This window comes from Taeniopygia guttata, chromosome 1, assembly GCF_048771995.1.
Source record: "Taeniopygia guttata chromosome 1, bTaeGut7.mat, whole genome shotgun sequence".
Classification (NCBI taxonomy): Eukaryota; Metazoa; Chordata; class Aves; order Passeriformes; family Estrildidae; genus Taeniopygia; species Taeniopygia guttata.
Window position 1 is genome coordinate 59,287,644 of NC_133024.1, and position 20,869 is coordinate 59,308,512.

Genomic DNA, 20,869 nt, shown 5'->3' on the forward strand with positions numbered 1-20,869 from the left:
TTTGTAAGTGAATGTTTGAGTCACAGGGTAGCACTGCTGCCCACTCAGATAGGCTCTTGACTCAAATTAGTTTGCCCAAAACTGATTTTCAGCTCTATTTCTGAAGAACTAGGCATTTTAAAACAAGTTGTCAATAAACAGAAGCAGGTAGAACAGAAACATTAAACTGATTCTGAGGCTGGGCGAATTTACTTGTACTGATAGACTGAAAGATGTCAAGGTACTTCAAAGGATCCTTTAAATCCTTGGGAGGACTGAGATGTGACTTGATTGAAAAATTACCTTTAAATAGAAAAAACACTAGGTTTAAGAGGCTATTAGACTTTTGTTTTATTTCTTCGTATTAGAGTACAACTACCTAGTATTTGCCTAATGATGAATTAAAGCCTCTTTTTTAAAAAGAGTAAGAACATTAGCTCATAAATACAGTGAGTTTTCTGTCCCTTGATATCACAAAATCATAGGATCATTTAGGTTGGAAAAGACCTTTAAGATCATTGAGTCCAGCTGCAAAACATAACACTGCTAAGTCCACCTGTCAGAGACTAGATGCCTATCACTCAGGTATGCTTTCAACAAATTTAAATTACTGAAGTTCTGATAGGGATGACCTAAATATAACAAGACAGATGTTTTCATGCCTGCCTTCAATATTTCAATGTATTTTAACCAACTACAGCCCACTTTACCCATCCTAAGAATAAACAGATACACCCAGTGCTCCCTCCTTCCAGTTTATGCCACAACCAAAGGCTGAAGTATCTTCTGACCTCTGTTTATCTCTCCCCACCCTCCCCACTCACATCTTCTGCTCTTCCAATCAAGTTTCAAAAAGAAATATGGAGGATACCACACCACCATTCACTCTGTATGAATATGGAAAGATGATGGTGTACATCCAAAGTGGACACAGCCACCTGTCTGCAGTCTGCACTTCACACGAGGCTGGAGCTCCTGCACATCTATACAATCACCATTTCCAGTTGTCTGGTGCTAGACAGCTCCCCAACAGCACACAGATGTTTGGGATTGCTTTTCCAAAACAACTTGGTGGAGCTCTAGAGCATAAACTCTGAATCTTGGACTTCATTCTGGCAGCCTTAAAATGCAACACATGCATAAAGTATTTAATTTTATTAAGAGTACAAGTCCTTCTCAGTACGCTGTAAATTGCCCTTGACCAAGGACTGCAAGAAGGTAAAGATTCACCCAACTGTATCTATATTCTCTAAGTTTTAAATGAGATGCCTGACCCCAGAATTGCTTCTCTTTCCTCCAGAAAGACACACACAACTGCACCCACTCTCAAATTCGCATCTACACCAGAAAAGGCTAAATGCTTCTTTGTATTTGACCCGTGCATCCAGCAGGGTCAGTTTTGAGAAAAAACATAGTTACAAGGAATATTAGCCAAGAAAGGCTGCCATTTGCAATTGCCATTTAGCATTTGCTATTTTTGGTGACAGGACAAGCAGCCAACTTGAATTCACTGAACAATAACCAGGAGAAAAACCAGCATCTCTGCAAGAGAAACTAGAGGAAACAAAGGCAAATAAAAACTAAATAGCAAGCAGCTTGCAGAGTAAGACTATGGGAGAAACCATCCACATTTTCTGTATAATGCTAACAGATGCAGACTTTGGTTTATGGCTAGAGGTGCTACATCATGTTCCTGTGTGTATCAGCAAAAGTCAGTCACAACAAAACCTTTTAATAACACAAAAAAGTTAAAGAAAATTACATGTTTACTCCACCACACGTTTTTCATTATACATTCTGTGGAACAGCTTGCTTGATGGTAGGACACAACCTCCTCAATACTACCTTCTTTGTTCAGTAATACATGATACCAATCACTGCTGTATACAAGTGCTGCTCACACATAACATAACTGTTCCCATTACATATCAATTGCTGTTATAGAATATTATACTTACCTTAAGCATTCAATTAATTTACTCTAATTTTACTGTTAATTTGAAAGTTCAATGTGTTTTCAGAAACTCAATTACTGAAAAAAATTAAAAGTGAGCTTTTAAAAGAAGTTTTCCAATGTACAATTTTATATTCTTTAAAGCGACACCATTCACAGAGGAAAGCTGTTCTCCACAGGCAATACCACAAACACAACATGACAAAAATATGAAGTTAAACATATTAGTTGATATATGTAAACATTTATATAAGATCAAGGGGTTTCAATTTTAAGGGTGTGGCATAACAAAAGCACCAGTTCAGAGATCAGAAGATAGGAACAAATTCCATGCTCCCTCCCACAGATGGGTATTTTCCTTCTGCACACAGAAAAACAACTCTGCAACATGAAGAGTCAGGGCATTTTTTCCCTTCACTGTCATGAATTTTTAACTCAGCAAAATAATTCTTCCAATTCACCAAGTTACTTGGTATTTATTTTAAACACAAGAAAGAACCACATCAAAATCATGCAGTTCATATTTCACTGTAAATATGGAAAAGGAGGTTGCAGAAGACTAAGCTGTATTTCAGTTCTCTCCAAACATTTAACAAGACTGATTAACTAAACTTTTCTTTAATCATGTGACAGTACAGAAGACAGTGCATATTATATATGAAAAGTATTTGAATTAATACAAACTTACTTGATAATGAGTTTCAAATCCTATTTTTTCAAATTCTCTTTTCTTTTAATATTACATTACTTAAGATTTGTAATAACTAGACTAACATTTTTTGAAAAAAATAAATAAAAACACTGTAAGAGCAAACGTTTTATAATATGGATTATTTTAAATACTGCAGTAAAGATATTTCAAGGCATGTAGATTTCCACTGAATAAGTAATCAACTCTACATGACAGTACTCTCCACCAGTATGATGTTCCTAGCTTGAAATAGTTTCAACAAGTGCCAAGCATCTTGATTTAGAAGTATTAAACATTATTCTGCAAACAGAATAAAGGAACCTCCCCCCAAAATTAAACAAGTAAATCAAGTATCTACATATTAAAAAACTTTACAAGTACCTCTTCAGATGGTGTTCCAGTTCCAAGAATAACACTTTCATGATTATTTGGTCAGGCACTTGTTTCTGGAGAAATCCCACTTTCATTGATGTATCTATTTAGCACCTGCTGATTAGTTTCCCCCAGATGGAGGGTCAGAAGAGATACCTCTCAGTCCTTGGTGGCTGTAAGATTAGCATTAGCATTCCACTATTAGCTACGGGTCCTGAATTCTGCAGCACTTTAAGAATTGCAAAGCCTTGCCCGTTAAAGATTATCCACTTGCTTCAATTCAAAGTTTGCTGAGTTTAATACTGGTTGGTCATGATCAAGAAAAACAAGAAGGGCAAACAGTGACACTACAGATCCTGAGGTCACATGGTGTTCTGTTACATAAAGCATCAAAAGAGATTAAAATCTTCATGATTACGTTTTCAAATCTCAAACAAATGCATCTTCTCTCAGCACTGCCAAATTTGTCAATTCTGAAGCTGATTCAACTTGCTCCTACTTTTTGTGAAGCACATATTAATCACTACAGATAGCTAATTCTGCTTAGAGAAAGGCAGCACAAATTGTACTGTTTCTCAAATCAAAGTTCTAAGGCTTAATGGCAATTCTAATTAAACACAAAAGTGACAGTAGCTTGTTTGCCAGAAAATACTTTACACAGACAAATCCTGTCCATCACTGCTACTTTAAAAAGAACCAGTGATGAAAGCTGAAGACATATATCTAGTTAGTCAGATAAAGATAGCAATTCATCATGTATCAAGCCAAAATTCAATCAAATACTACATATTCTTCCTCACAGAAACACAGACTGCCATGAGGAGGGTTCTGGTGCACTGTAGTAACTCTCTGCCATGTAATGATGAGCCTATATGCATAGATACCATTATCCAACATCGCTTCAACATTTTCCTTCCTTGACCATGTTGAATGCTTTTCAGTAGGAAGATAAGTTGACTACCCACAGTACACTGTACAGAAGCAAAGAAGATTAACTTCCTTACTCCACAGGCAAGCTGCAGAGCGAGAGAGAATTCTCACCACAGAAACAGCCAGCTACTTGCAGTATGTGTGCAGGAACACCCACCACACCAGAGAACATGGGCAATGGTTACATCCTTCCATCAGACCAGGACCACAAAAATGCAGAGACAAAACCAGAAACCCAACCTAGCAAATGTTACTTGGGCTTACTGCTGACTGCTAAAGTGATGTCAGATGTGTCTCCTCAAGTAGATTTTGCCTTGCAAGAATACAGTGGAAAGAAACCAAATGGAAAGGCTGAACAAGTTCTTAGAATCACAGAATGATCTGGGTTGGAAGGGATCTTAAAGACCATCTAGTTCCATCACCCTGTGATGGGCAGGGACACTTTCCCCTAGACCAGGTCACTCAAAACCCCATCCAACCTGACCTTGAACACTGCCAGGGATAGGGCATCCACAGCTTCTCTGGGCCTCCTGTGCTAGTGTCTCACCATTCTCACTGTAAAGAATTGCTTCCTGTTATCTAATCTAAACCTGCCCTCTGTCAGCTGGCTCAGAGCACAGCCATATATTATTTACCTGCACTTCTCCTGTACCTTGCCAAGGTGGTGAAGAGGTGATTGATGGCAAAAGAAGTAGGTATTACACAATAAAAAAGAAAGGGGTCTGTCTTGGGTGAGGAAGGGAGTGTTAAAACCAACTACTTAGAACTAAGAAGTCTACCATCACACACAGGGAATATTTTCTTTAGGAGATGGTGAGGAAGCAAAGAAAAGAAAAAATGCAAATTGTTTTCCCTTGGAAATGAGGGGTGCAGTGGGATTAGTTCCCCATTCCAAAAGCCTAGAGGAAATTCAGAAAATTTAAATGGAGCTTCAGATGTACTAACTGTGAAGGAGAGCAGAATATTTCTGAACAGCCTTCTCAGATCCTTGTATGCCTGTCTTACAAGGACAGAGCATAATGTTCCTTTTAAGACATACCAAGGAGTTGAAGCCGACAAGTTACACTTTACAATAAATGTTTCTCTTATTATATCAAGTCCATCTCTCTCAGCACAGCATGGGAATGGGTAACAGTCAAGGCTGATTTTAGCATTCTCCTCTCACTCCCACTGACAAGGCACAGAGGTGGGACCACTCAGATGGTGGAGCAGTTGTATGCCTGGATCTTGGTCCTTGGAGTAGAGGCAGACTGATATAACAGCCCTAAAAGAGGGATGTTTACTCTGAAAGCAGAGCTCCTCTTGAAAGCTTCAAGTGGCTACAACCACTTACAAGAGAGAGGTGAATCAAAGTCAACGGGCTTCAATGGAAAATAAACAAGGAACAAAGGAAACAGCAATCACACCAATAAACAACTACTGAGAAAGTCTGACCCAATATTATTGAGTAACATCAGTACTCAAAACGAAATATTACTTATAGCATGGAATCTTGCTTATTTTAAAGAGCTGAAGTACCAAGCTGACTAGAAGAATGTTCAAAACCAATGCCAAAAAGCTGAAACAAAACAGAAATTTTACTGAGCAGCATCCTTATATATCCTTCCAGAGATGGAGACTTGGTACAGCAATAACTCCTAATGAATTGTGCTAGTTACACAATTCCATATATCAGATATGCTAAGCCGAGGCAGTCAGGCTTAGCTAGGTCTGTGTCCCACAGAACTGCACCAAGAGAGCTGATAGATTTTAAGATGCCATTCCCCTAACACTGCTGTCTTCTTGCCATCTCTGTCGCCTGTAAAGCTGCACAGTTGACACCACATAGGAGAACAATCTTTCTCCATACCTACTGTGCATACAGTATGTGCCACTGGTCACAGGTGTCTTCCAGGATGCCTGAAACTATGAATGCACACTGACATACGTTGGAGTGGGAAAGGGATGAAAGCAGTGACATTAAGCTTTCCAGTCTTTAGTTTCTCCTTTCCTGTTCTAAGATGCCCACTGAACAGGAGCTCCATCATGCTAGCAGCTATCATGAGAGTTAAAAACAGGGTCCAGAAAGTTGTGCACATCTGACTAATACACCACTCAGCTCCAAAGCTCTTCTGACTCAAATCTGGGTTTCCCATATAGCCAGAAAGATCACTGAATGTTAGATTACATGGGGGGCAAAAGGAATTTCTTAAGAGATACAAGTCTAAGCACTGGATAAAATTTATTGAAGATTAATAACTGTACTATCAACACACATCCACACACAAATAAAAAGATACTACTGCAAATATTATTTTTGCAGTATCCTTCTGATGAATGTCTGCTAAAATTCTTGTAATTTGCTCTGCTTATTGGAAGAAGCTACATCAGAGTCAGTTTGAAACTGAAAAGCAAATATATACACACCCAAGCATGTATGATGCGGGACTGTAGCATATAGCAGCTGCTCCGTTTTGCAAAGCAGCAAGTTCACTGCTGGGCCCACACAGAAAAGCCACAGCTAGCTCCACCCCTGGGAAGACCAATCAACTTTCCTCATGCTTCAGCCCCAGTTCTGGTGATGACTTTACAATAAGGCAACACTCACAGACATCATTTGATGATACTTCTTCAGCTACGTCAAGGAAAATTATTTCTATACCACTGATCTAGAAGCATCTGATTCAAATGAATCAACATTTTATGTGGGGGGTGGTTGTATTGCAGAGGAATCTATATCAATTCCACTTCTCACCTTCACAAAGGACAGCAAAGGATATGCTTTGTCAGTTACCAGTCTGAAAACAAATTAAAGTGAAAACACAACTGCTTCAGAGGCAGGTATTCTGACAACTACGTGATTTTTTTCATAAGCATTTCCCATAAATTTGACAAAGTCCGTTCCAGTGCATTCAAGTAATTAAAAGCATTACTCAGTCATATGTGAGTCAACAACTTATAGGTAATAGAAAGCACAAAGAAATTGTAAAACAACTGGATTATCTAAGAGATTGAATATTTTTATTGCTTCGAAAAATAGCCTCTAGCTGCAACTGAAAAATGCCTGAAGTACAACTATCTTCGTTCTTCTCCTGTCACATTCAGGAATTCAGCATCAAGCTATGCTTTCCTTCCTTTGTCCAGAACTATCCTGGCTCTTATATAAAGTGACAGATTGTGCACAGATGAATTATCACTCTGGGTGCATGAGAATGTCAGATACAGGCAAATTTTAACCTTTAATGAAACAAAAAACAAGATTTCATGCATGAGAGCATCAGGGTACCTAAGTTCTCCCCAACCCATAGCTCCTATGTCCAAAGGGAAAGAGGGAGCCTATTTCAAGATTCTTGATTTGTGGTACTCCTTGACAGTTTTGCTTTAAAAAAAAAATTAAATTAAAAAATACATCAGCCCAAGTTTAAATCTAACCTGTAAGTGAATGAATCTGGCATTCATCCAGCAGAATTTACTGTTAATGTCAGTCCGAATAAAGTGTAGCACTACAGTCCACATTCCTCAGCGTGTTACACATCACTGATTGAGCTGCCATAATTCCATGGGGTAAACATTTAGTAGGTTCACTTTCCACGTTCTATAGAGGACTTCAGACACGGTTTGAATAATGCTGACTTCACCATAAGAAGTAGAAAATAAAGCCAGCCTTTAGACTACAGACATAAAGCAACCTATGGTAACAAGCATCAATTTTGACATGATGCAACAAACTAAGAATAAGTTTAAAATTCGGATGTGCCTATGAATGCTTGATAAAGCATAACATATACCAGATATTCAAGTTCTTCTGGAGACTTTAAAGTTACAAACATGCAACCCTTAGGATATTTAGAGGTTAAAAAAAAATACAAGTACAGCAAAGAAACCTTTATATGAAGTTACAGTGCTTACTGTTATGGGAGAGATCCCATATATCAGCTGCATCCTAACCTACAGGATTTTTAATGCCCTGTTACCTAGCACTCTCCTATTTTAAATCAATCTTTATGGAGTGCTTTGGCATAGGATTTCGCAAGGCTGCTAGCCAGCAACAGCAGCACACAAAAACAAAAACTGGCTTCAGAAAATATTAGAACCCATGAGTAAAGCAACGTATGCCAGAATATCAAAGGAAATAGTCTTAATGACAAGAAATGGTAAAAAGCACAAAAAAACCTGTAAAAAGACATCTGCACTGTATTGAAAACCAAAGCACTGCATTGAAAACTGAAGCACTGAAGTGAAAGACAAGAACATGGACAACAAATTAGAAAGTATCTCATTCCCAAATGCTAGCAGCAAAAATCACTGCTGTATTTTTACAATCTGTATTTTGAATGACTATAATGAAGTGCAGTTAGAGAAGATAGCTTTCAGTCCATCATTAAGCAATTAAAAAAAAAGTCTTTAGCTATTAACATCCTAATTGAACAACTGAGGAATTTTCTTATACATCTCTCATAGTCATCACCAAGTGATACCAAAGGTATGGCTTTCAGTTACACAGAGATAAGCACTACAGTTGCACATGTTTAGTCTGTTAGTTTACACTCCGTTTTTATTTTCATCTTGGTACCCCTACATATATTGCTGAAAAGCAGCTCCTTCCTGTGTGAAAGAGCAAGAAACATATATGGAGAAGATCTCACTGGACTGAAACATTGTCGTGGTTTGACACGGAAAAAGAATTTTTCCGGAAGGAAGAAGTCAATTTGGACATTGACCAATTGAAGGTGGACACGCCTCTGAGAACACAGAGGGGTTAAAAGCAGAATTCCCAGGAGAACTTGCTCTCTTGGGTTCCGGTCAGCGGTCAGTGCAGGACTCTCCCCTGCCCAGCGACGAGCTGGGTGGGGGAGGGGAGAAGCCATGTGGCCTTCCGAGATAGGCCCAAGGGTGGAGGGACCGGAACTCGGGTTGGCCCCCTGCAGATGGAAGGGTGGACAAAATCTGGGATGTCTCCATTCCCCCCAGAGTCTCTCTCTCTCCCAAGAGAAAAAAAAGAGACGGCGGTGGTTTTATCAGCAGTTCACCGCAGGGAAGGAGAAGAGCGGGGGGGGCCGCAAGGTGCCCAGCCGGGCTGTGGGAGCTGGAGCCTGGGCAGCGAGCCATCTCTGGGAGTTGAGACTTTTAACCCTTCCTGAGAAATAAAAGCTTTGTGAAATTTTTCTCCTCCTTGGTTTGAAAAAAGGAGAAAGAGAAACAGCCTGGGACCCGGGATGTTAGAAAGAAAAATTCTAAGTGGGAGGAGATGATAGAGTGGCTGTTTAGCTAGACTTTTTCTTAATAGCCACAGATTGAACTGATCTTCTCCTCCAAAAGAGACTGTATTTTAAGAAGATGCTGGTGAGCCAAGAGACCTGCTTCAGCTGGGAAAAGACAGAAGTGGAGCGAACAGGGAAAAGTTAAGGAAGTTTGTGGTGGTGCCCCCTGTCTTCAGAGAAGAAGAAGAGAAGAAGATCTCTGTTCTTGGATCCTCGGCCCCAAGAGAAAATGGGGGGGGACTGTTGGTCCCAAAAATGAAAAACTGAACTGTTGTTTTTTCCCCTCTTGGCAGGGCATCCTTGAAAGAAAAAAAAATCCTAAAAGCAGTCTGTCCATCCATGCATTGGTGGTGAGAGCACCGTGCATGGAAAGGAGAGGGTCACCACTGGCAAACTTTTTCTCCGGGCGGTGCCATGTGGTGACATAGAAGCACAGGGTGTAGCAGCTGTGTTTCTTAGGGGGTCTGTGGCACAAGAGAGACTCCTCTCTCCCTGCAGATAGACTGGGTGTTGATTATCTGGAGAGTAGAAACCTGATTAGGGTCCAGATTGTCTCTCACTGTGGTTTGTTGGAGTTGGGTGGTGAGAAGAAGAATGCTTTGAAAGGTTTTCATTTTGAATTGTGTGTGTTTCTTTCTTCTTTCCCCCCCCTTTTATAGTAGCATAGTGGTAGTAGTTTAATAAAGTTTTTTCCTTATTATTAAGCTTGGGCCTGCTTTGCTCTGTTCTCGATCGCATTTCACAGCATTCAGTTGAGAAATTGCATTTTCATGGGAGGCACTGGCATTGTGCCAGTGTCAAACCATGACAAACATCTATTTAGCCTGGGAGCCACTTCTAGGCATGACCCGAGGCAGGTATTTAGGTGAGAAACCAAAAAGGCAAGCAGATAAATGCAATTTTCCTATAGTATCCTCCAACCCTCCAGCAACCAGCAGCTTGAGGAGTTCCTGCACAAGAAATAACATGGTGTTTAATGATGCAAGAGAATTTTTTTCAAACTGGTCCATTTATTTTCCTTTCAAGAAATTACTTATATCACATAGTTCTGAAGTTTTCATAAAATTCTGTCTGGTTAATTTGGAGTTAATTACCCAGGGAAGAGAATTTTTAAAATTATCAAATATGAAGCATCAATCACCCTGGCTTCTAAAGAGATATGATTTTGAATCTCAAAAGCAGTCCTGATTTAAGAACACACATTAGAAACACCTGGAAGCCAGCACAAGCATGAAGGAGCAGCTGCAGGAGTCAGTCTTCTCCTCCAAAAACTACAGTGAGCCATCTGCAAGTGAGTGCTTTGCATTCCGCTAACTGAAAGTCACTGAACTTCTGTCATTTAATCATACAGAAGAGCAAATGTCATCAAAGCATATTCAAACTATGCAACTGTTAGAATTGATACTGAACACACACTGCTAGTTAGAATAGTTACTGGTTACTGCTTTTTGTACAATGGAAATGAGTAAAATCAGATTAAGCCTACAGGGGACAAGCCCAGTATCTCTTCCACTTCTACAAGTAAGGCATGTCTCTACCCTGGCTGTGCTTTGCTATCCTAGTCTAAGGTGAGTGCTCCTTTCCTTTGCTGCACTACCTGTGAAACACAAACCAGCAGAATCTCTGATTAACAAGAAGCCTGATGATGAACATGCTGGCACAGCACCTAACAACAGCTCAGCATTTTTTGCTGCAAGGAATTGACAATTTATTTTGCATGTTACATCAACTGAATGCAAAAATAAAAATTAAGGATCTGCAGAAATTCAGCCAGACTGGAGGGGAAGGAACCCTGCCCCCCCAAAACATGTCAGCATTTAACATAAGCATACAAGAGAGAACTTGAGAATACTATGAAGTTGTAGTTGCCAGTTGTACAATCCATGAAATGGAGCCTCAGTTTTGACAGACAAATGCACCATGAAGAAAGACTCAGAGCTTCCTATTGAAAAGGGCCATCCAAAAACTCCACAGGAAAATTGCAGACTAAATTTCTGTCCTGCCCAAACCTCCAAACTGAGACTCATTACTAGGTGTGAGCTAACAGGAACCAGTTAAAGCTATGCTTATGATATTCTTCCTCAGTAATACTGGAGCTTTATGAAACTAAATTACAGCAGACATTCCTTGAGCATTTGGTGACATCCATATTAAAGGAGCAAATCAAAGATTTAGAATAATGTAGTTATAACCATTATCAAGATAGGAAAATCTGGGGGAAGAAAACTGTAGAGTTAAAAATTCTTCCTTTATATCAGGTTTCAGAGAGCAGCCTGTACTCAAGCAGCAGCTCAGGCCCAATAAGCTTTGGGAACCATAAGGTTACTGTCTTATTTTTAACAAGTCAGCCTGCTTACAAAAGGAGGCAAGCAGAACATCACCTCTGAGACACTACAAAAGCACCAATTCATACAGGAGTAACCAAGCCCTTTCTGTATTGTGAGCACAGCAGTTTTAACATGACCCTCACTGCTGTAAGCAAGCTGCAGAGACTGGATGGACTGGGGTTCTCTCTGCCATGTCATGTATTTTCCCACGGAAGGAAAAACACACTGTTATCCTGCCTCTTTTCCTTCAATTAGGCCAGAAATTCTGCAAGGCAAGATCTAGCTAAAAAGTGATTCTCTGATGTTTAAACCAGAATAAAACCCTCCATTAACACATTGCTTCCCAAGAGGACCACCCCAGGACCTTTCATGAGCAGCACAAGGTGAGTGCTGTGCATGTACAAGAAAGAAGGGTACAGATTGCTGCTGAAACGAAAACTTTACAGTCTGACAAGTGTTCTGTGTGTTACCTGTTCTTGTACAAATTACTTCCATCATGCTGTGAAACCTACTGAAATGCTTAAAGAGATTTGACAGGGAAACAGCATCAACGAAGTAACACCACAGGTGGCAAAATAAATACCTTGCCACTCTGAGACACTGACACCACATAGGTATTCTCCTGTAATGAATCCCATCAGTGGCCCACCAGGAATGATTAAGCGACATTAGTTCAAGCAACAACATCCTAACATTAGCTCCTTTAGCAGGCATTGGAAGACAGCACTAGTCCAATACTTCATTATTTTTACTGTGAACATTTAACTCTTACACTGTGTCTATTTCATATACTTCTAAACTGACTTCCTTTGCCAATATTTATTTCAGAAAAAACTGAAAGTCATCACCTTCAATTTTCTTATCTGCCTATGTAACAACAGCCAGCATTTCTGAAATTAGCTGCTTCTGACAAAGCATTTTCTTCAGAGACCTTCTGACAATATGTTCACTTCTTCCCTTATCAGTCAGAAGCACAGTATATGACAACATTTCAGATGTGCTGAAATGCCCCTCAAGCCAGAAACTGAGACATCAGTTCCATAGCCAGTAATTATCAGTGATTTTCTTGAACTGAATTGCTGTAATCAGGTGAGCAAAAAGCTATGAAGGTTATTTAGGAGACCAAAATAAGCACTTGGAAGAGTATCACTGCAACTCAGAGGAAGAAATATTATTTTTATATAAACTACAATTGAGACTGAAACATATATTTATAATGAAATTAAATATTAAATAACAGAACCACAAGAAAACCATCAAACTACACATTTGGAAACTAGAAAAACATGTTGGTGAACTAAAGACAGCTGTAATAGTAAGAAGCAAAGATTCAAAATAAAAAGGCAAGTGGAAGCAGGGAAGAAAGAGGAAGAAAAAGTAACCAGGGCAAGTCAAACAGGAGAGCAAAGCATTAAAGAGAGAAGGGTCAGGAACTGCATGGGGGAGTGAAGAGGATAAAGGAATTATTGGCTAAAAATACCCAAAAGAAAAGTAACAGCAGATGGGCTTTCTTTTTTGGTACATTTAATACAACATCTGAAAAACAGAAAGAGCATTTCTGGAAATGTTACTTTTTACGGGGAAAAAAAAAGAAATATAGGAAGGGAAGAATCAAGAAACTAAATCTACAGCAAGCAGCTGCCAAAACCCTGCAGTTTCTCTTGGCAGAACAGCACTTCCACTGATAAACTAATGCCACGGGATCACTGTCTTATGATGACAACTTTTAGAAAAGAGGAAGAAAAAGGGGGAAAAAATTCAAAAGCTTCAGACACTCAAGCTCCCTTTTCCACGTACGTGAGCAAAATCATCCAGCCTGTGACGACTCTCTCTTTAGTTCATGCTCCAAATACAGTGTACTAGAGAAACGCTTTAACCTCAAGTACCAGAAGTAAACCGGTAATATTAGCCAGGACCCTTACATGGCTCCTCTTACCCCTCTGGAAAGGGCTAAGGTGACAATGTTAGGGTAGCTCCTTCCAAATGACACATCCAGCCCTGAACTGCGCTATCCTGCCTTTTGCAGCCATGCGCCAAAGCGCCTCCAGCATGCAGGATGTCCTGCCAGGGGCACTGCAGCTCAGCCATGCACCAGCAGCCCCTGTAGCCAGCACAGCAGCTGCCCTTCAGTGCAGGCTGGTTAAGCACCATTCAAAGCAAAAACACAGCCTCCATCCATCTACCCACAATCACAACTAACTCGGTCATTGCACATGTGAGGATTTTTTAGGAGAGCAGCATTCCCGTGTGAGCTCTGAACAATATGCTGCTGTTTTCACTCCACTTCAGAGCACAGCCATTTTGAGTGGGCAGGACAGATGGATGGATGCAACGCCAGTTTATTGACCTATGTGCATTTCAGCTGTAGTTAATATTGGCTAACACCTCATATTGTTCACTGACAAATGCACCAGAAGTTGCAAGGATGATGGGTTCTAAACATATTCTAAAGACTCTCTGTACTTCTGGCTTCTGAATATCAATTTATCAAGTAAAAAAAATGAGGCATTTTTTTTCCAAGGCAGCTGGGGGGAGGAAAAAAAACCCCAAACCAATCAAAACCAAAACTGTTCCCCTCTGGTGAACAGTTCAATATCCCATTAAACCTTTGCAGGGATCCTTATCAGTACATACATACTGAGCTAAGTCCAAAGATGAGAGTAACTTGCTCAGCATTCAGGTCAACAGGCCTTCCATTGACAAAGGCTGAATTTTAAGTGTTGTAATAAAAGGCACAAATGCAGCTAACAAGACAAGTTGAATAACATTCCTTTACTCTCACTCCATTACACATATTCCACTACTGTATTTCACAATGGGCTCCAACTAACTACCACGAGAGGTTTGCCTACTTCATCCTGCCCACATGTTTTTGCCTTCCCCTTTTCACTGGATCTGAAGGAAAACCAAAAATTACCACCTGCTACTCCACATGAACAATATAAAAGTGAAGGCAGAAACTAATGACTGGCAGAGTAGGAAGAGTGAGACTATAAACATTTTTTTCTTTTTAGGCTGCTTTCCCCCTCCTTACACACACGCCAACTCCATTATGAGCATAAGGTCTCCCAGGAAACACCAGGCAGGATATACACCACCAAAAGCAGGTGGATATATATATACAGTACCAAAAGTGGATATATACCACCAAAAAGCAAATATAAAATTTTGTTATTCTCTATCTGGATATCTATCTATTTTACTGTTGTTAAAAGTGAGGGAAGAATAGAAACAGCAGATAAGGAAATAAATATTCCAGGCTAATTATCTTTTCTAAAGATGCACATCATGGCAGTAGCATTTCCCTTTCCCAGTCTACAGCTGTATGGCATATCTGATTCAAGATTCATTGCACACTGCCAAGCAAAGGCCTTGCTCAGTAAATACAGATACAAACAGACTGGTATTTACCTGTGTCAGAAGTTTATCAGAACAATTGAAGAACCACATTCCAATGAAGAGAAGCAGGCAGGCAGAGATGACAGCAGAAAAAAGAAAAAAAACACCCTCAGTTATAATCAAATTTATCATATTAAGAGACACACAAAAGCAAGCACAATTAACATTAAATCTCTTATTTCAAGGTCACTCAAGAAGTGATTGAATTGCTTGTGCCTAAGAAGAGAGAGGTATTGACACAGATACAACATTATCCAATTATTTTATTCAGAAGTATTATTAGAGTAATGGATTTATCACATGTGACTGTGTGGACCATTCAAAGGCACCCTGCAAGGTAAGTGAGCAGTTAAAAAAAAAGGTCTGCTCACAAGCTTAGTGGCAGTAATTCACGTATTGGATATCAAGTGGTGTTTCTAAAGCTCACTTTAGCATAGACAAGGTTAGATGTCTACAGCATAGCACCCAAGGTCACTGCCTTTTCTCCACTAATCACAGAAACAGCAGAATTAATATCCTGAACTAAGGTTAGCATCTTTAAATATCCTTCCCTCCTACAAAGCAGACTTTTCAGTGGAGAGCATAAGCCAAAATGAAAGCTCATAAAACAAACTAAACATAAGCACACAAAACCCCCTAAATTACAAAATAATTCTGGTAGCTAAAAGCTACTATGTAGAGCAACTACCGGTACTATGACTTTACAACGCTACTCAAACTTGAGACCCTTACTGGAAAGGATTTTAGTAGCCCCTTGTGTATTCCTGTGCTTTGTGCTGGCTTTTGAGCCCATCCATTTCTCTGTTCCCACCTCTCCTGTATTCTTTTCTCGATTCTTTCAGGTACTTTTCCCTTTGGTTTACCAAATTGACACCTAGTAAACCTTACAGGTGTTCTCCTTTGCCCTATTCCCAGAAAACATAGTTGGCAATGAAGTTCCAAACATGAGGGAAACATAAGAAGATGGGCAGAAGGTGAAGGCAATGGATACCAAGCATACAGAATTAATCTGAGCTGCAGATGCCTCAAAGAATGCAGAGTCTTCTAGCACACCATACTGTAAGGAAAGCTGAGATCTACGGCACACACAAAAATGTCAATCTGGCACCTTTAGGAAAGCCAGAGACAATAAGATTTAAAGAAAAAAAAAAAAAACTTAAATGAGAAATCATTATATATTATCCTAAGCAGCATAGATTAACCTTAAAATAATTTTAGCTTCAGATACTTTTACATTTATCAACAACTCAAAAAGACTGCTCAATATCTAGCAGCTCCCATTGCAAATGAAAAAAATTGGATTTTTAAGATTTGAATGTTTGCTCAATTACATGGCAGAAGGTACCTTAAGAAACTGGAACATTATCATCTTATTGCTAGTTTAGCATTTATCCCAACTCTTGCCACTGTGAATTAAGAGAAAATTAGACAGTTTTTAGTCTCAAATTGCCACTTGTCCATTAAAGAAAGTTTTTACTAGGATTAAAAGGTATTCCAGATTTTGTTTTTAAAGCAAGTGGCTACTCACACTGGTTTGAAACTCCTTTCACCAGTTAGGTGCCTATTTTTTTCTTCAAAGCCCCTACTGTATAATAATTTAACAGCCTACAAAACACTAATTTCCATACAAGTATAAAAGACAAATGATCCATTTTTTCAAAAACCACTTCTCTGATTTATTTTAGATTTGTACCAACTTAGAGCAAGATGAAGTTGCCACTAATATCAGCACTGCAAGTAGGTATCTAAAATACAAATGCAGCTTAAAAAAAAAAAATCACAAACCAAACAAAATTTCCCCAAACGACAAGAAGCCATCCTGTGGCCACATGCCTAATGTAATGCTTGGAGAAAAGCAAAGCAGTGACACAGATTCTTAAGCTTCCCATACAGGACACTGTGCCCAAAAAGAGAAATTAAAAATGCATAATGCTTTCTTGCATAACCAGAAATTCTTCACTCTCAGTGCAGAAAGGCTCAATGTTATCAGCACCAACCTTGCCCCCGGAGGGCTCTTTATATGTGGAATTATCTGTAACAGCCACACTATGACAGAAAAGCCTCCCTTTTTTATTACTGGGAATTCAAACAAGAAAGCCATAAAGTGTAAATACAGGTCTAGACCATTCATTATTTTTCTCACAAGCTTCATCCCATTTGGGAGTTATTCGACCACTGCAGTAATTAGGGATACCTTGAGAATATCACATCTGAGCAAAATTTATTCTAATACACCACACTGCTGACACTGCAGAAACAGCTGAACACTACCCTGCTCCAGCAGCTTTAAAGCTTTTTCTGCCTTTTCTTCCCTTGATGCTTCCCTCATTTTGGGGTCCATGGGCTTGGAGAGGCAGATGCTTCTCTGGTCAGACACACAAGTCAGGCAAGCCCCTACTGACAACTTTGCCCAGAAGTCTAGCTCTTAACATCTTTTAAGTTAAAAGCTGAATCGAGGTGAAATTTAAATAGGAAATACCAGACCAGGTCTCTGCAGAATCAGTCTGGAAGAAAGAGGAATAGTAACCATGATACATACATGCAAAAAGTAACCTTAATGCTATTAACTACTTCCATCAACCCTGTCCTCCCGAGAAACCCATATATAAGGTCAATATAAAGCTCTGCCTAACTTCCTGAGTTCATTTCACAACTGTCACGTACAAACAGTATCTGCATTCTTGTGGGGCATCACAGCCCCTTGCCGGTCCCACTCCCCTCTAATCTTAACCACCGTTAGTTAGGCCAGTTGTGGATTCGGCTTCACTTCCGACGCACAGACACGAGTCGCTTCCCCTGTGCTCATTAACTCGGCACAATTAACAGTGCCCGCGCCGCCGGGACCGGTTATCTCAGGAATTAGCTGGACACAGCTCGGAGCAGCAGAGGCTGCTCCCGGTTATTTCAGGAATTAGCTGGACACAGCTCGGAGCAGCAGAGGCTGCTCCCGGTTATTTCAGGAATTAGCTGGACACAGCTCGGAGCAGCAGAGGCCGCTCCCGGTTGTTTCAGGAATTAGCTGGACACAGCTCGGAGCAGCAGAGGCCGCTCCCGGTTGTTTCAGGAATTAGCTGGACACAGCTCGGAGCAGCAGAGGCCGCTCCCGGTTATTTCAGGAATTAGCTGGACACAGCTCGGAGCAGCAGAGGCTGCTCCCGGTTGTTTCAGGAATTAGCTGGACACAGCTCGGAGCAGCAGAGGCCGCTCCCGGTTGTTTCAGGAATTAGCTGGACACAGCTCGGAGCAGCAGAGGCCGCTCCCGGTTGTTTCAGGAATTAGCTGGACACAGCTCGGAGCAGCAGAGGCCGCTCCCCGCAGGTGCCCGCGCCGCCGGGACCGGTTATTTCCGGGCGCAGGGCAGGGATGGAGAGGCGGCGGCGGTGGCTCAGCCGCGCCACCTGGCGGCCGCGCCCGCGCTGTCGCCGCCCCGCTCCGCCGCGCCCTGCGGTACGGCTCTCCCGCCCAGCCCGCACAGGGACGCGGCCGGGCGGGGAAACATCCCATCCCTGCCGGAGCCGCCGAGCCGCGGGCAGAGCCCGCACGGGCGGCCGGAAGGCGGCACCGCCTCGCTGCGGCCGCCAGGGAGCGCTGCGGGCCCGGGCGCCGCTGCCGCAGGGCCCCGGCCCAGGGACCCTCCCCGAGCCGCGCTCGGCGCCGCCGCACACCTGCTGCAGATAAATAACTACACACACGAACCGTGAGACACGCACGCAGAACGGCACGCAGCGGTCCGGGCTCCCCCACCTTCCTCCCTACAGAAAACGGCTTTATCTCCCGGAAAACAGCCTGAGAACGGAGGCACAACGACTCGGCTATCTGGCCTTCACCCACAGCGATAACGGCTAAGTGTGCTGGCACAGGAATATCTCGGCTTTGCACAGAGACTGGGTATATAAATAAGAGCATCAGAACGGACAAAACCCGACTGACAGCGAAAGGCAGTTCTGTGGATGCCGGTGGAGCACAGCCGGATATGGGAAACCACGGCTTGCTGGGCACATCTATCCCCAGCTACTGCATCACCCTAGGCCCGGGCCACACACCGGTTTATACATCCCCACCTAGCAGCCTTCTGTTCCAACAGTCCCATTGCATAGAGAGACTGCCAAGGGAAAACTCACAGGGACAGAGTTCCTGTGACCAAAATTCTGAGAAAAGGAACCTTTACCCTGGCACATGCCCCCACCAGCAACTCATTTCTCTGACTGCCCTGAGAAAGAGCTGCCTCCAGAACTCTATACCAACCCCACTACCATTACTAGCCTCTTCCCCAGGGCATCCACCAGTCACTCACTACACTTTCAGGTCTAAAAAGACCTTGGAGCCAAAACCTCTGTTGGTTTTTCCCTCCTACCAAATATTTAAGGCTGTGTGTACACAGGAGAAGTCCAGAAAAATCTCCCTGGTGCTGCACATACAGGAAGCCAGCACAGCTTTGATTGCTGGAACATGCTAATGAATGAAGGCAGAAAGAGACAGTGATCTGAATCAGACTGAGCACACCATGTTTTTCTTGGGAGAGTAACCTGCAAAACACCACAGCAGACAGGCTGCAGTACGCCACACTTGCCAATTCAAGTCAAGCTATAGTAACATGCTCCCCTCCCCTCAGTCCTCTCATCAGCAAAAAAGCCACAGGCAAAGGTAGCAAGATACTGATGTCACTCCAGAAAATCCACATTTCAGGAGAAAGGGGAAAGATTACAATTTCAATTTATCGTGGCATAATGTATAAATAAGACACCTACTTTTTTTTTGTTTTCCTTTCCAAACACTAAATTGACACTATATTTAAAAACCTTCTCTTTCCCCTCACAGTAAACCATTGACATTTCTCAGACTGAAGCAATCCTTTTGTCAATTAGATTACCAAACTCTTACGTTTTCCTGAAAACTCCCCCAAATTTATTTTTCTATTGCTAGGTCATTAGCCAGTCCACAAAAAATGCATGCCCACTGCATTGCAGCTTTATTGAGAAAGGACTCTTATCCTTTGGGCCAGTCTCACAGCATATGACAGGAAATAAAAACAACCCAAAGAGTTGTTTTAGCAGAAGCTGCCAAAGGGTCCTCATACTCTCACCTCCAACCCAGTCAAAATTTGGTAGCTGGTGGTTACCTGTGAGCAAATACTAAATCAGTGAGATGCCGTGCACTCAAATCCTGCCACTGTTCCCAGGGATACAAGAAACAAGCCCTTGCTGGACCTAGCTTAAGAAAATATACACAAGTATGGGTATGGAACACAGTGCACACAAGCGAGGTTTTATTTCAGAACACAGATTTTAGAATCTTAATTTTCAAGACTTTTTACTGCTAGAATACATTTAAAAATCGGGTTTTCTGGGGTTTTTTTAGCATTTCTTTATGAAAAATGTGAAGCTTACTCCCCTGTGCAACCATTTTCAGTGTTGATGAACATGCAGCTTAGTGTTTTTCCTTTTTATGAACACACAAAACACTTGAAGGTATTGTTGTTTGGTTTTTTCCTTCCTTGGTTTTTTTCTGTTTGTTTGTTTTAACAGAGCATCAGCCAACATGGCACAGGCTTGTTCTTCAACTGCCAAAAGCATCACTAGTATAAAAGTGATGTCAGCACTGTTTTGTTAGTAACACTGGCCTTCCCTCGGAGCAGGCAGAACATACACATTGCCAGGTCAAGCATTAATGGAAACTATTGTTAGTTTTCTTAGCCCAGCAGCGTGAAAGCTTGTAAGACAAAACAACACCATCAAAAAAAATCTGGATTCACCTCAAACAATCACTCCAACTCACATGAAGATCCGTATGTCCAGAAACTCAAGTGACTGAAGAAACAGCAAAGGTAATCACAAAAAAAAAAAAAAAAGGATCAAGCCTTGATTTCTTTTTCCCCCCTCCTCCACTTCGACCTTCTCTCTTACTGCTCTCTCACTGACTTACCTACACCTGCACTGGAACATAGTATTTCACAGAAAAAGATGTGCCTGCAATATTG

At 41.3% G+C, this 20,869-nt stretch overlaps 1 protein-coding gene across 4 annotated transcripts in view; it reads right to left on the reverse strand.

The window, feature by feature from the left end:
• TSC22D1 (TSC22 domain family member 1) overlaps positions 1–20,869 on the reverse strand; it is a 92,822-nt gene that overhangs the window by 12,305 nt on the left and 59,648 nt on the right. Inside the window, exon 1 of one of the 4 annotated variants that reach the window (XM_041716039.2) lies at positions 3,006–3,061. The exons of 2 other annotated variants lie outside the window; for them this stretch is intronic. In XM_041716039.2, coding sequence (XP_041571973.2) covers positions 3,006–3,046 — 41 coding nt within the window. In that variant the 5' untranslated portion in view covers positions 3,047–3,061. Of the gene's footprint in view, positions 1–3,005; positions 3,062–13,074; positions 14,905–20,869 lie in introns of those variants that run through there. One more of the 4 variants, XM_072928892.1, reaches the window with a different exon arrangement.